Genomic DNA, 13,996 nt, shown 5'->3' on the forward strand with positions numbered 1-13,996 from the left:
TTTAAAGGAATCAAGATCGAATAATATGAGAATAAAGAGCCCTTACTTGTTGCCACAGTAATAGGAAAATTTCTACATTTTCTGGTGGATTCGCTGAAAAGCACGTTTGTATATTTTACTATATTATTCTAACACTGCTGCCATTATTTTTCCCAGTGCACACCGAGGCTAGAGGGGCACCAATCTTTCCCCTCTAACATAATTTTAATTATTTTTTATTGTTTAATTTGGTACAGTTTCGGATGTAAACGAAAAGCCTTCGGGGCATTTCATAAATGGGATGCAACTCGGTCTTCCTCCCCCAATCTTCTCCTCCTGCGCCGCTTGGCTGCCGTTCAATGCAATTTGCAAATGCAGGAGGAGAGCAGAAGGATGAAGCTGTCTCACGGAATTCTACAATGATGTGCTCTTTTAGTAAAACTACACGCGTGATAAAGTATTTACTTGCGAGCGACCATCGCAATTGCGATATTACTAAATAAACACAGGTGTGTTCGATGCATTCGTTTGAAGAGCACTGCATTAAAACTTTTGAGGCGAGCACAATGGATAAACTTTTGTACTTGGTGTACTTTTTCTGAATAATTGTTGTTAATGTTTTGAAGTGAAAGCCCACTGTATTCTTGGCTTTTAAGCCCTGGCTTCCTCGCTTTTTTTTATTTCTTATTTTTTTTTTATTATTACACATGGGGAGGACCCAGAAAAAGAAAGATATAGAGACGGAGAAGAGGCGGGGAGAAACCGAGGGACAGAAAGAGAGAGAGAGAGTGAGAAAGAGAGGGAGACAGTTCAAGGACCAGGCCACAAAACAGGCCGCAAAAAGCATCGCAAACCGGCTTCAGTTTCAGCTTCGAAATCAAGTGACTGCCAAGTCACAGCTACACAGAAAACAATTACTCAATTCTGCTTGCATGAAAAAAGGATGAAATAAAAGGTATAATCGGTATTTGTATGCATACACACGGATAGAAAAAATATTTACATTGCTTGCAACGTTTGGAATGTAAAAATGTTTCCAGTGTATACATAAAGATACACAAAGACGGCGAAGAAGAAGCAGGAGCTGCAACTTCAAGGCTCCTTGACTTGTCATTGTTGTTGTTGTTATTATTGTTATCTGTCGCATCCTCCGCAAAAGTCGTTACATTGCGAAAATAGAGAAGTCTGAGGGATTCGCGGGGAATGGAAGAACGTGCGTGAGGGAATGAGAGAGGCAGAAGGGAGGAGAGCAGAAAAGCCTGCAGAAGAAACGGAAATTGCACACATAAAGAGATGTTCCCTTTCTTTCGCATCCTTCGCTATCTCTCTCTCCCACCAAGCCAAGTTCAAGTATACACTCGAAAAAGAATCCATGTCCTAAGAAACTTCCTTTTGGAGGTACACAAACTGTTTGGCCTGAAAGTCAATACTACCAACTAAACGCGAATTCTTCAGCATATCTTTTGGCTATCATAGGTGTTAATAAACGCAAGTTCAATCGCTTGCAAAGAATGCAAGAATAATTAGATTCTACAATATGCTTTAGCACCTTGTGTTCTTAGAACTCCACTGCCAATTGATAAGATTCAACTTTGATTAGATTGCAACAAAGAGTGCTATGTGCGTAACCCAATTATTTTGCACTGTGCAGCGAGGGATTTTCCCTACTTCACTGCGATAGATGCGAATGCAATTGGCAAAAGCTTTTATCTATTGATTCATTTAAACGTAATTTCCTGTGCGCTCCAAGGGGCATCTGAGCAGAGGGACGAGGAAGGAAATCAAGTTATCTGCAAGATGCAATCCTCGCAGAGTGAATGCAATCTACTTTGCTGAAATCGAATTGAGATTATTGAATGAGGTGGGAAAGCGGAATGGGCCAAATGACTCAATCGAAATTTCAGAGCATTAACTTTCGATCTAAAACAGTGTTCTCCTGCGAAAATTACGCCACTGGTCATGAAGCTCCAGGTTTAGAAAGTATATATTGCAACTTGTTACTATGTATTTAGTTGTGCTCTGCAAAACTCATTCATAATTCCTTTTGCTTTTGCACTTTCATTCACTCGCTAGAATTGCGCGGTTCGCTTCCTTGTGAGTGGAGTTTTTCCCCTTTTCCCTACTCCCTACCCTACTTTAAGTGTCAGCCGCACAAGTAGCAGCCCCTTTTCACCGAATTTTCCCAGCCCGCTGCTCTTGACAATGTCGATCGATATTTGACTGCCCTGCAGCTGTGCTTTCCGCCTTTTGTTGCTGCTGCTGTCGCTCGTTGTCACCGGTGAGCATTAACAGTTAACAGAGCCGGCTACTGTCGCCGTTAAGCATACACTGAGCGAAAATGTGCGGGACCAAGCTCCTCAGCTGGCGAGCACAAAGTGTTCTTCAACACTTTCGGCCTTGAAAGCAACTCATTAAACAACACTGATACAAATTTAATTGGTAGTGCTACCATGCTACTCTTCATGTGTTAAACAAATAAGTGAGGCTTAAAATCACTCGAAAGTGTCTAAAAGCATGCTATAAATAAAATAAAAATTGTACACTCAACAAAACCTATACACATCCTTTTCATGTACTTGTTTACCAAAGGATTAGGTTGCACTTGCAAATAATTCAATTATGATTTGATCTAAAAACATATAACGAAGTGTCTCAAAGTCTCTGCTTAAAGTAAAAAACACGACTTGATAAATTAAGACATTTAGAAATGTAGAACATATGTTTTTAACGGTTTCTTACACTGCACACCTGGGCTGTTTTGTGACTTTGCTCGTTGTGTTCAAGTGCTGTCCTCCAACGCATTGGCGTTCTGTTGTTCTCTGCTATCGCCCAATGCTACTTCACACTCCGTTCCCCGTTCCCCTCCTCTCCTCTCCTCCCCTGATTCGCCACGATACTCTGTTTGTTCAGTTTGTCCGAGTGTTGTACTTTTTTGTTTTTTGTGTACCCTAGAGTCGTTTGATTCTGTGTACTTTAAGATCGGGTTGGTTGCCACTTCCTCTAAAATTCGCCTTTAACGTTTCTAGTTTCCAGAAACGTACGAATTATTTATAAAACCCAACTATGCAGTTTATAGAACTACTAATTCAAAACAATATGCTACCAATGTAAAGGTGAAAATCCACACTTTTAAAGAGTAAAAGGTAGTGTATTCGAGGTAGTGTATTTAGCCCAGGCACGGCTGTTGTTTTTCCCTGTGCTGCCGACTTGCTTTATGATAAGAGGAAACGGCTGGCAGGCAGAAAGATAGCACATAGCCGCCCACTCTGCGCCCGTCGCACGTGTCGAAAGCACCCACCACCCACTCCACAGAAGCCACCCAACCACCCAACCACCCAACGACCCGGCAACCCGAACCACCTAAAACAGAGGCCAGAGATAAAATGACAGCAGCAGCAGCAGGGCCACAATCATCAGGATAATCACAACGCTCGAGTTGATAATGGCGACGTTGATGAGTCTGAAGCTGAGTTGAATCTGGATTCCGGCTACACGTTAATAAATAACCAGATGCAGCTACTTATAAGCGTGCTTTCTTCTGGATGAATGATAAAAATATGTGTTTTCTTTAAAGAATTCATTTGCCAGTTCCTTTTAGAATTTCATTTAGAATTATCGTTCCAGTATTCATTCGTATATTTACATATGTAACACTTCATGTTATGGTTGCCAAATAATTTGACAATATATTTATTATTACACATTTATTACACATTTGGCCCGTTTATCTATTTAAAAACACACTTGAGTTTGACTTTCAAGGAAACTTGCTGTTTTTTGTCCAGTGCCGCAGTGGCAGTCTGGTGACGGACTGCTTCCTGCTGCATTTCCTTTTCGACTCTTCCGGCCTTTGGCTTTCGATTGGGGCGTGAAATGTAATCACAAGGTGGACAAAGCCCAATCACCAGGCACCCTTTTACCTGGGGGAGCCACCTGAGAATTGCGAGGACACACGGAAGGTGTCCGATGCACTCGACACTGGTAAGTGGTAAACAAACCAATCCCCAAATCCCAATCAGAGTGGTGCCCCTTTCCCCTTCCCCTTCCCCTTCCATTTCCACTTCCATTTCCATAGCCATTCATTCGAATGGGAATGCGAATTCTCGTTTCCCCTGCAATTTGCTTGCTTAATTCATTTTTCAAGTACCGCCCGTCTGTTTCTGCAATTGGCTTTAGTTTACTTTCGGCCAGGCGGCGATGATAAGGCAAAGAAAAGACAATTGCGCCAATGACGACGATTTCAGTGTGTTTGCACTTCCCATTAGTCCGTCAATATCAATATCAATATCAATATTTATATTAATATAAATACTAATTCGGAGCGATGCACAAGCTCCATCTGAAAACTTATTCCAACTCTGCAGAGGGAACACTCATGTACAGACAACATGATATATATTTTGAATTTGATAAAGCCTCAAAAGTATAGTGTTCCATCTGTTTTGGTTAGTTATAAATAAGTAATATCTTAGCACACTTCACCAATCTATGTGCTTTAATATGACTTGCTAATACCAATGTTTTGGTCAGCTAATATCTTGATTAAAGCTGTGGCCCCCAACAAATTGTGTTATAGAATGCCAAGTGGCTCGGCAACCGATAAAATACTATATGTTAAATATTTTGTGTAACACTCAGCGAGTTGTTCTTGCTGGTTTCCATTTCCGGTTTTGGTGGAAAAAGGGGGTGGCACTGGGCGGTAACTCGTTTACTCTAACAAATTCGATTGCTTTCCGTCGCACTTGTTATTTCTCTGCCGGCGTTCCATTTCCACGTTCAGCAGTTTTGTCATTTCATTAGAAACCTATGTACATACTTGCTCTTCTGTTATCGCGAATCGAGAAGAACAAGAGCTCGACGCGCGAAGACAGTGAATAATAATAAGCGACGACCTTGGCATTCTTTTTTCAAGTAACAACAAATCTGGAGTACTGGAGTAGGGCAAAACGAAAAACAAAATAAGTGCAGTGATAGCGTAGCATTTGCTTAATCGGTCAGGCGAATGAAAACACTGATTTTAGGTATTGGGTGTGGGTGTGGGTGTGAGACTTTCGCAATGATCGCCAGTGAAATAGGGAGTGCCCCGCCGAGTAACTTATAAAGCTCAGTGCTTATAAAGCAACTTAAATATAAATAATATTGAAATTGAGAATATTATTCTGATCTCATCTGTGCGACATTAGTTATGTCATCTCGGCATTTGAGCCGCCGCTTTCTCGTCATGCGACAACAAGCACGGCAACAATAACAAGTTGTTAATTCTAGTATTTAAATTGTATAACGTTGTAATTTTCACGCGACTTGCAACAAAGCCAAACAAAGCAACAAAAAGAACAATGACTAGCCGTTGACAAATGTTTGAGCTTAATTAACCGACGACCAGCAACAACAAGTGACTAATAGATTGCAAAAATAAAAAGGGGTAAGTAAACAAGTACATATTTAAAAACGAAGTGCATGGCTCATGGGGTGTTGCAGCGCTCAAATTGCACTGCATAAAACTGAAAAAGTCAAAAGATACTAATTGATTGGTTTATGCAGATGTTATTTTGCAGATCTGCGAATACCCACGTTGCTCCTCAAGCCCTACAATCTGCTTTTTCGGAGGCCCACTGTACTGGTAGAGTGAAGCCCAGTCTGCGGTTACCACCCCTCGACAGCTCTTTTCCCTTGAACTCTAATCCCCTCGCGTTCGCCTCTGAGATCCTATCTGCCCCCGACTTCCATTCTCTTTGAGCACACAGCCATACATATGTACATATTGCGCGGCTTTTTTGGGTGCAGTAATTGCAGTGCATTTAATTTCCCATCCCGAACGTGGCCGCCTTGAAACCACGACCAAAACAAAACAAAAACAAAAGCAATAGCAACAGCAACAGCAAGAGCAACAGCAATGAGCACACCGAAAAGAGTCAACAAAAATATTGTAATAAAAAAGAAGGTTAATCAAGCGGCTTGGCTCAGACCCGAGTTCGTTTCCCCCACTTTGGGGTAAGGCGGCTCGTGCTCCGGCCGCTGCCACTAGGCTTAAAGTTGAGGCAGAAGGTGAAGACAGCGGTTCCCAGGCCCCCAGCCCTGTCGCTACACTGAGAGAAATGGCTGGGCACCCCAGCCAATTTCGCATTGCCAATAAAATGAATCTCAAAATAGTCCCATTGGCACCAAAGTAAGGTAAACTGAAGGTTTTGCAGTTTCAGGGCAGTTTCAAGGGTTTCAGAGTTTGATACCCTTACAGTTTCGAGCACGAGATTTCCAAATACCCTATTGATCCAACTTTTCAGACATATTGGGTTCCATTGGGGATAGGTGAGCTAAATTAATTGAGCAAGGATCGAATGGCATTTGTTTCTTCGCGTGTAACTTCAAGGTTTTATGTAATTTTAGTTTGTTGCTGTTTCTTTCCTCGCCCCTCTGGTTTTCTTGTGTTACTTTTGCTTCTTGCGTGTTGACCAAGACACAAAAAAATTGGAAAACAAAATACAAAATAACATTAACCCATGGAGAGGCAATAACAGTAACAGTAACCAAAGTCCGGCGCATAAAGTTGAGTTTTCTTACAATTCGTGATTCGGTCCGAGTTCGAGCTCGAGCTTGGAAATGCCCGTTATTATTGGCCGGTATTTGGGGGGAGGGGGGGAAGAAACACGTAATGGATTTAACTATTGTTGCAATAATTGCCAATTGGGCAACGTAATTCTTTGCTCATTATACATAATTATCTATTGACTTTTACCATTTGCAGCAGAGGTGCGTGTGCTCCGATTGTTTATGTGTTTATTTGCCCATTGTCCTCAAGATCGGGGCAATGTCAACGAAGTTAAATGCCAAAATGGTAAGATGGTAGAGGATTTGGGTAAAAAGTATGGCGAAAGTGCCCGTTAATTCCACTACGAAATGGGAAAATTAAAGCCCGATAAGTATTGATTGCAAATTACAGGGATATAACGAAAATTATCCTGCAACTTTTAAGTGGTCTCTATTTGGCAATATCTTTGTTACCAATCAAATTATGCGGTAATTTGGGAATAATTTCGGTAGTACATTCATTTTTGTTATTTCATCAATAGGTTTTAATATTGTAAACGAATATATATCATTTTCAAAACTGTATCAGTCAGTTAAGAACGTGACGGTGTTTTTAAAGTGAAGGGCTACAATTCCTATAAATCTCAAGTTATTGCAACTAGGTATCAAAGAAACCAAAAGTAGTTCTGCAGATTTAAGGATAAACCACTTTTTCTAGTAAGAGCAGGATGCTCTTTGTCTTCTCTCAGGCGCTCTCTCTCTGCGAATTCTTGCAGAAGAATTCTCCGCAGAGAGGAAAAAAAGAGGCCCATTAAAAGAGAGAAGGAAGCCTGGAACGTAAACAAAAAAAAACCTAAAAAGCAGGAAGACAACTTTCGCTGCTGGCGTACAACGGGAAATGGAAGACGTGGAAGTTGGGAACAAGAGCAAGAGAGCAATAAAGAGAGTGCACAAAACGGGGCGATAAGTGCCGATTCTTCAATTGTTATACTGTTTAGATTTACACAACATTTTTATGAAATAAACAAAAAGCATATGGTACTTACCAAAAATCTAGGAAGATTGTTCTCGCTTTTTGACTTTTCTCTTTTACACTTTTTTGTTGCTTGTAGGCTTCATTTGTTTGTATATTTATGCTTTCGTCTTAGTTTTGCAAAATAGAAAGAACACAACCAAAATGGTGAAGAGCTGATAAGGCGATTTATTGTTTGTTTATTTAAGGACATTCCACAATCCTTCCCTATTCTTTCCTCTGGTTCCTTTTCCCTCGCCTTTCTTCTTCTTATCAATGAAACGTGAGTCAGTGGCAGCCAAAAAAAAAAAGTCCACAATGGCGGTCAAAATAATAGCACTTCAAAGGGCAATTTACATGTACTAAATCTCTTTATTTTGCAATTTATTGCAAGAAAAGTGGTAAAGATTGCAATTTCTTACTTTCGTGACATAAGCTTATCCACTTTTAAGATACTTAAATTGTATATACATTTTTTAAAGGATCAAAAAGGCAATTTCAATTATGTATGTCAGGTCGCGATTCCAATGATACTATTATCGTAACCTTAACTGTGTTTTATGTTTTCCTTGTGGACTTTTTGTTTTGCTTTATTTTTTGGGTTCTACACGTTGCCGACGTCGCAGTCGCCGTCGCTGCTGGCAGTTTCCTCATGTGGCGCGCAGCACACACACACACACACACACGCACATACCGCACACAAACACAAGCACACACACACACACCTACACGGCTTCTTTTCTTTTTCATTTCTTTTCTTTCCTTTCGTAATTGCTCCGCTTTTTTGCTTCTTCTTTAAGGCTGCAGCGTGCGGGAAAGAGAAAGGGAGAAAAAGAAACAACAGGGCGACAATTTTATTTGTGCCTGTGCAAAAAAAAACAACAAAAACATAGTGAATATCTTAATTTCATGCACGTTGCATTTTGCATTCCAATTTGTTGTTGTTGCCGCTTCTGCTTTTGCTTCTTCTTCGCCATTTGACTGTTGCTTTCTTTCGTTGTTGTTGTCGTTTTTGGCGTCGTCGGCGGCGGTAACCAAATAAACTAATTACTTTAACGAAGGGATAACTAAATTGTCTGCCGAATTCGATGTGTGTTTTCTTTCGCCTTGCATCGCTTTTTGTATTTTTTGTTACGTCTTGTACACATTTATCGCTTGCTTTTTACTTTTTTATTGCACTTTTCGCCTTTTTCTTTTCACAAAAAAAAATTCACGCCACACGTTTGTTGTTGTGGTTTCGCCTGCACTTACGCTGCGTTAATTACTTATAATTCACAATACAATTAAGCGATCGCGCGCGCGCCGTCTACACTTTCGGCCAAATTACAACTAATTAATTGTGTGTTTTACTCTACTTCTTGTTTTACTTGCTCCGCTTTCCACTCGATTTCGTCCGATGTGATTTTCGAGTGACCAGACCAGTCGAGTAGAGATGGAATACGGCCGATGCTCATGCATATATCGATGTTTTCACCTTGACCCTTATCGATACCGTGCAGAAAACTATCGGCCTTCGCTGCGATATCACCACTACCCACCACTTTGGTCATTTGTCAACACTGGATACAATCGATAGTGCGAGTAAAATATCAGAATAATATTTATCCGCTAAACCAGAATTTTATTCCGAAAAATATGCAATAAAATAAGCAATACGCGAAATATGTTTAGTACGAGAAAGGAAAGACATATTCTGACAAGAAACCACTCGTTATTGTGCAATACTTCAATATTTCTTATGGGTAACTCATTAAAAGCAATTTCTTAAGCGTATTTCTTTTGTTTGTTACACACGTCTCTGCTAATATTGTCAAAAATGTTATTAAAGTGTCAAAAAACATAAAGTAAATAATTAAGCAAAGAATAATTTGGCTTATTTTGTTGCAAATCACTGTAAGTGAAACTGAATTTTGATAATTTAATTTTGTATGCCAGCATTCAAATATTACAGGGGATAATCTCGATTTCGGGGCTTCCAAATCCAACATGCAGGAAAGCTCTAATAAAAATCTTTTAATTTGCACACTTTTCCTTTTCCCAATTATAAATATTAACTTGAAATCAAAGCTATTTAAAAAATTTCAAATGATCGCGCCACTCAATCGATAGCTAGTTGCGCATCTCTGGCGGTGCTGACCGATTTGGCAGCACAAACGTCAAGAGAAGAAACGTCAAAAACGAAAAGTAAAAAGTCGAAAGAAACAAAAAAGAAGCAAAGGGGCAGCAACAAGCAAAGAAAACGCACACGAAATTTTTGTCTCCGTTCGGGCTTAGTAATAATTTCTATCATTTTCTGCGGATATTCACCGTTGAACAGTGCAGAGTTCGCCAACTAACGGTTTGTGGACAGCTGGCCGCGAGTGTAAACAGAACGTGCTGCCCTCTCGCTTGCACGCGCACTCGCACTCGCACTCGCACCAGAAGCTCAGTCATCTCAAGAATTTCTTATCAGACGGATTCCCCAACCTTGGGCCCACATACATAGGTGCACAATTAGGTTAATAGCCCGCGCTAATCTATAGTCCGTTGCGTAAGAGCACAGCGAGATGGCAGCGACGCCAGCGCCAGCAGTGACGCCGGCAGCGACGGCAACGTCGACTGCGTCGAAAACTCCTGCGAATCCATCGAATCCATTGTCCTCCGAGGAGGAGACCCTTCTGCGCGGCCTCAACAAGCTGCGCAACGAGGAGAAACTCACGGACGTCACCCTGATCGTCGAGGAGCACCGATTCAAGGTATGACCCAGCACCCAGATCCAAACCAAAAACCCATTTGGAGCAGCGCCAGCTGCAGAGATCGTGGCACATCTGTGGGATCAGCTGAGCTGTGATCGGTGGGCGGTTACGTATTGGCCCATGCCACATTAGGTGCAGAGGCACATCTTCGAAGGCAGCTGGAGTGCAACGGGCACATATCATGGTTGGGTTGCACAAGACTGGCTGCAAAAGTGCGCATAGCAAGTATGAATAGCAAGTATGAATAGATTATCTTTGAGAGCAACCTGGTTATGATTAGGCTAGGTTAGTTATGGCACTACCTTCAATGGCTGCGCATAGGACAAATAGAAATCGCACTAAACCGGATTGTTCGAATCCTAAACGCGACGGTGTGGCAATTTGGCCATTTGGCGAGTTCGTGTTAATTATAAATCAAAAACCACGAAAGCATAAGGTGACTAGTTATAGGTTTAGAGTGGTCGATAATCGTGGCCACCAAAAAAAGCTCATCTTTACTTTCTCTTGCTAATAATACAAAACGAAAACAAATTGGCGACACAAATTGATGTGTTTCTGCCGCTGACGCATTTTCTTTGCGCTTCCTATACTCGTAAATATTTAGGGATTCCCGGAATCGGATTCATATTTATTCATATGTACATACATATAGATAGATCTAGAAAATTCATAGGAATGTTTCATATACAGATTTTCTGAAATCTGATTTTAAAGGTTTTTGAAAATAGTATGGGAATATATTAGCGTTTGGGTTTGGGTAACTTACGAAAACTTACAATTATATTAGCATTTACATACATATTTGTTCCAATGTACCCCAAATAGTTAATAAAATTATGCACTTCCAGGCTCACCGCGTCGTCCTGGCGGCCAGCAGCGACTACTTCTGCGCCATGTTCGCCGACTGTGCCATGATCGAGTCGCGCAAGGATGAGATCAATCTCTATGGGATCACAGCGAGGGCCATGGGCTCGATCATTGACTACATATACACATCGATGCTGGAGCTGAACTACGATAATATCGAGGAGATCCTGGCGGCAGCCACACACGTCCAGGTGCGCGAGGTGATTGAGCGATGCACGATCTTTCTGGGCGCAAAGATCGAGATGGAAAACTGCCTGGCCATCGCTGGAATGGCCGATATCTATGGGATCATGGATTTATCCGAGCGGGCCCACCGCTATATGTGCGCTCACTTCGAGGAGTTCGCGACCACGTCGGATTTCAAGGAAATGAAGGTGGACCAGCTGCGCTTCATACTCTCCAGCAACTATCCCATCGACGTGGCCGAGCAGGATCTGGTGCGGCTGGTGTGCAGCTTTGCAATCGAACAACAGCTGGAGGAGAACGCTTTGGGGGATCTGCTGAGGTTGATCAAGTGGCCGCACATTAGCTATAAGTCCCTGGACGAACTGAGGCACATGAACTGCTCGCTGGAAGAGGGAAAGCAGCTGCAACTGCCCACCACCTATTACAATCGAATCAAACAGGAGTACATGGGACGCCTGCTCAACGGAGTGGTGCCTCTAAAGGATCAATCACTGCCACAGGGACCAACTAACATGCGGGGCATGGAGCTGTGCCTGCTGAAGATCGGCGGCTTCGAGTGGAAGGGACTGACCAACGTGATAATGTGCTTCTCGCCAACGAAAATGAATTGGTACGAGTTGACTGCCATTCCGCACATCGATCAGTGTAAGTGAGATTCGAATTGAGTTTGATTGACTACTTTTGATCAGTTAAGCTTCATCGGTCGTACTATTTCATTTCCAGGCAACTTTGGCACTGCCGTTCTGAACAACAAACTGTTCATCGTGGGTGGAGCCTACGATGTCTGCCTAAAGGAGTACATCCATCCCTTTGGCTTCTGCTACTGTCCGCTCAGGAATACCTGGATGACCATAGCACCCATTCAGCTGGATCGCTGCCGTTTCTCATTGAACGCTGTGGGCAATCAGCATCTCTATGCGGTGGGCGGCATTCTGGACGATGATAACTCCGAAGAAGCCCTGCGCATGATCTCCAACGTGGAGCGCTACGATATCGCCCAGAATGTATGGACCTATATGCCCAGTCTGCAGGAGAATCGCAGTCAGCATGCCGGCGTCGTCGTTGGCGATAAGCTGTACATCTCTGGTGGGTTTTCATTGCCGAAAGCTACTCGTAAGCGATGCATAGTTTACAATAAGCGGAAGGCGTTTGTCTTAAAGTTCATATTTTATGGAGCTTTTCTCATTCAACAGGTGGCGTCCACTTGGCCAACATATTGGCGAGCTTGTGGGTGTTCGACACAAAGACAGAAGTCTGGCAAGAGCTGGCCTCGATGCCTACGCCGTGCTGTGACCACGTTTTGGTGGCGGTGGATAACCGAATCTATGCCTGCGGCGGATGGCACGAGAGTTTGACGGAGTCGCGGGTTCTGGTGGAGCACATCTATGCCTACGATATTGAGAGCAACACGTGGAGCGTGGAGACGCAGATACCAGCACCAAAGTTCTACTCCGGCGTGACTGCGATGGGCAGAACCATATTCTTTGTGGGCGGACTGGACTCTACGGAATCGATTGATCGCGCCAGCGCGGAGACAATGGCCTACGACTTGGATACCAAGGAATGGTGGCGCGAAAAGGACTCGTGGGACTCGCCCAACGATGTGTGGGAATCAACGTGCGTGGCCATCTATGTGCCCATGTGCGATTTCTAACTGATGTCCCTCCAAGCCAATCCATTTCCACCATCCTCCCCATCGAATTTAGCGATTCTCATGATATTTTTATAAATGTATACATAGTATGTGTAGCTAGCGTAGACCTATGTACATGCGAGATTTTGTGATGACTGCAGTGACAAAAATGTGCCAAGCACGGCAACGAAACATGTTTAGACCGTATATGCCTTAATTTCGCTCTCGAACGAATATACAGATAATGCTAAATTATTAAATAACACTTAATTAACTTGTATAGACCGCGTATGCCTTCATTTCTCAGTTGATCGATAAGTTAGAGCTCGAAAAATAGGGTTTTACTTGTGTGGCTGCGACTTTCCTTTGATGTATTGATGTATTTTAAAATGCAGTTAGTTTTTTGTAGAATGAGCTATGTTGTTATGCATGTTTTGTAAATATATGAAATTAGAAAGTTTGTAAACTAGAACAAGGATTAAATCGGTATCAACTGTAACAATGTTCGCGAGAGAAATGTGTCTAGTTGTAATTTGCGTTTTTGCACAATTGTTTACCATTTGCTCATCAAATTGGTGTATTGCACTGAATTGTTGTTTTCTTATGTTTAAAGAACACGATCAATTATTTTGATAAATTTGGAGTTTTACGCAGAAAACCCTTTTAACGAGCTCTGATAATAGTGAGTGTAAAATAACTAGACCATGTACTTAATTTGTATAAACTAGAATAAGTTCGTTCCTAAGTCGAGCCGAAATCACTCATTCATTTATTTATTTTTTTTTATCATTAAAGTGATCAACACTTGGGTTTTCAAGTTTAGAAGTATCCTCATTCGAGTAAACACTAAAAAGTTGTATTTCCGTGCAATTCTAAAACAAGGACACTGCCTAAGTTATTGAACTAAAACGTTCTTCGTTGATTCGACGATAATAGGTAGGACCTACTAGGTTTAGAGTTTGTATAAAGAATTTATTACTCAGTATTTAAGGTCGTCGGCAATAAATAAAAACATTAAATCAATCTGATTTCAGCACGTTTTTCCTTTTGGCCTACAAA

General features: G+C 41.8%; 2 protein-coding genes across 10 annotated transcripts in view; one reads left to right on the forward strand and one right to left on the reverse strand.

Annotated features, from left to right (window-relative positions):
• The window catches only part of LOC6526096 (rho GTPase-activating protein gacF), a 39,506-nt gene extending 30,559 nt beyond the window's left edge, over positions 1-8,947 (reverse strand). For 2 of the 9 annotated variants that reach the window (XM_043207090.1, XM_043207085.1), the window contains exons 1-2: positions 8,768-8,947; positions 7,551-7,785 (exon numbers count right to left, since the gene is read on the reverse strand). The gene's annotated coding sequence lies outside the window, so the exon portion shown is untranslated. Of the gene's footprint in view, positions 1-7,550; positions 8,223-8,767 lie in introns of those variants that run through there. The other 7 variants (XM_043207092.1, XM_043207091.1, XM_039374520.1 and 4 more) reach the window with 6 other exon arrangements.
• A 750-nt stretch (positions 8,948-9,697) lies between these two features.
• On the forward strand, positions 9,698-13,436 carry LOC6526098 (kelch-like protein 26). The gene is made up of 4 exons (XM_002101879.4): positions 9,698-10,251; positions 11,100-11,949; positions 12,028-12,390; positions 12,498-13,436. Exons 1-4 carry the CDS (start codon positions 10,063-10,065, stop codon positions 12,956-12,958), a joined length of 1,863 nt encoding a protein of 620 aa, XP_002101915.1. The 5' UTR covers positions 9,698-10,062; the 3' UTR covers positions 12,959-13,436.
• Positions 13,437-13,996: the final 560 nt, after the last annotated feature.

The sequence above is a fragment of the Drosophila yakuba genome, chromosome X, assembly GCF_016746365.2.
Source record: "Drosophila yakuba strain Tai18E2 chromosome X, Prin_Dyak_Tai18E2_2.1, whole genome shotgun sequence".
Classification (NCBI taxonomy): Eukaryota; Metazoa; Arthropoda; class Insecta; order Diptera; family Drosophilidae; genus Drosophila; species Drosophila yakuba.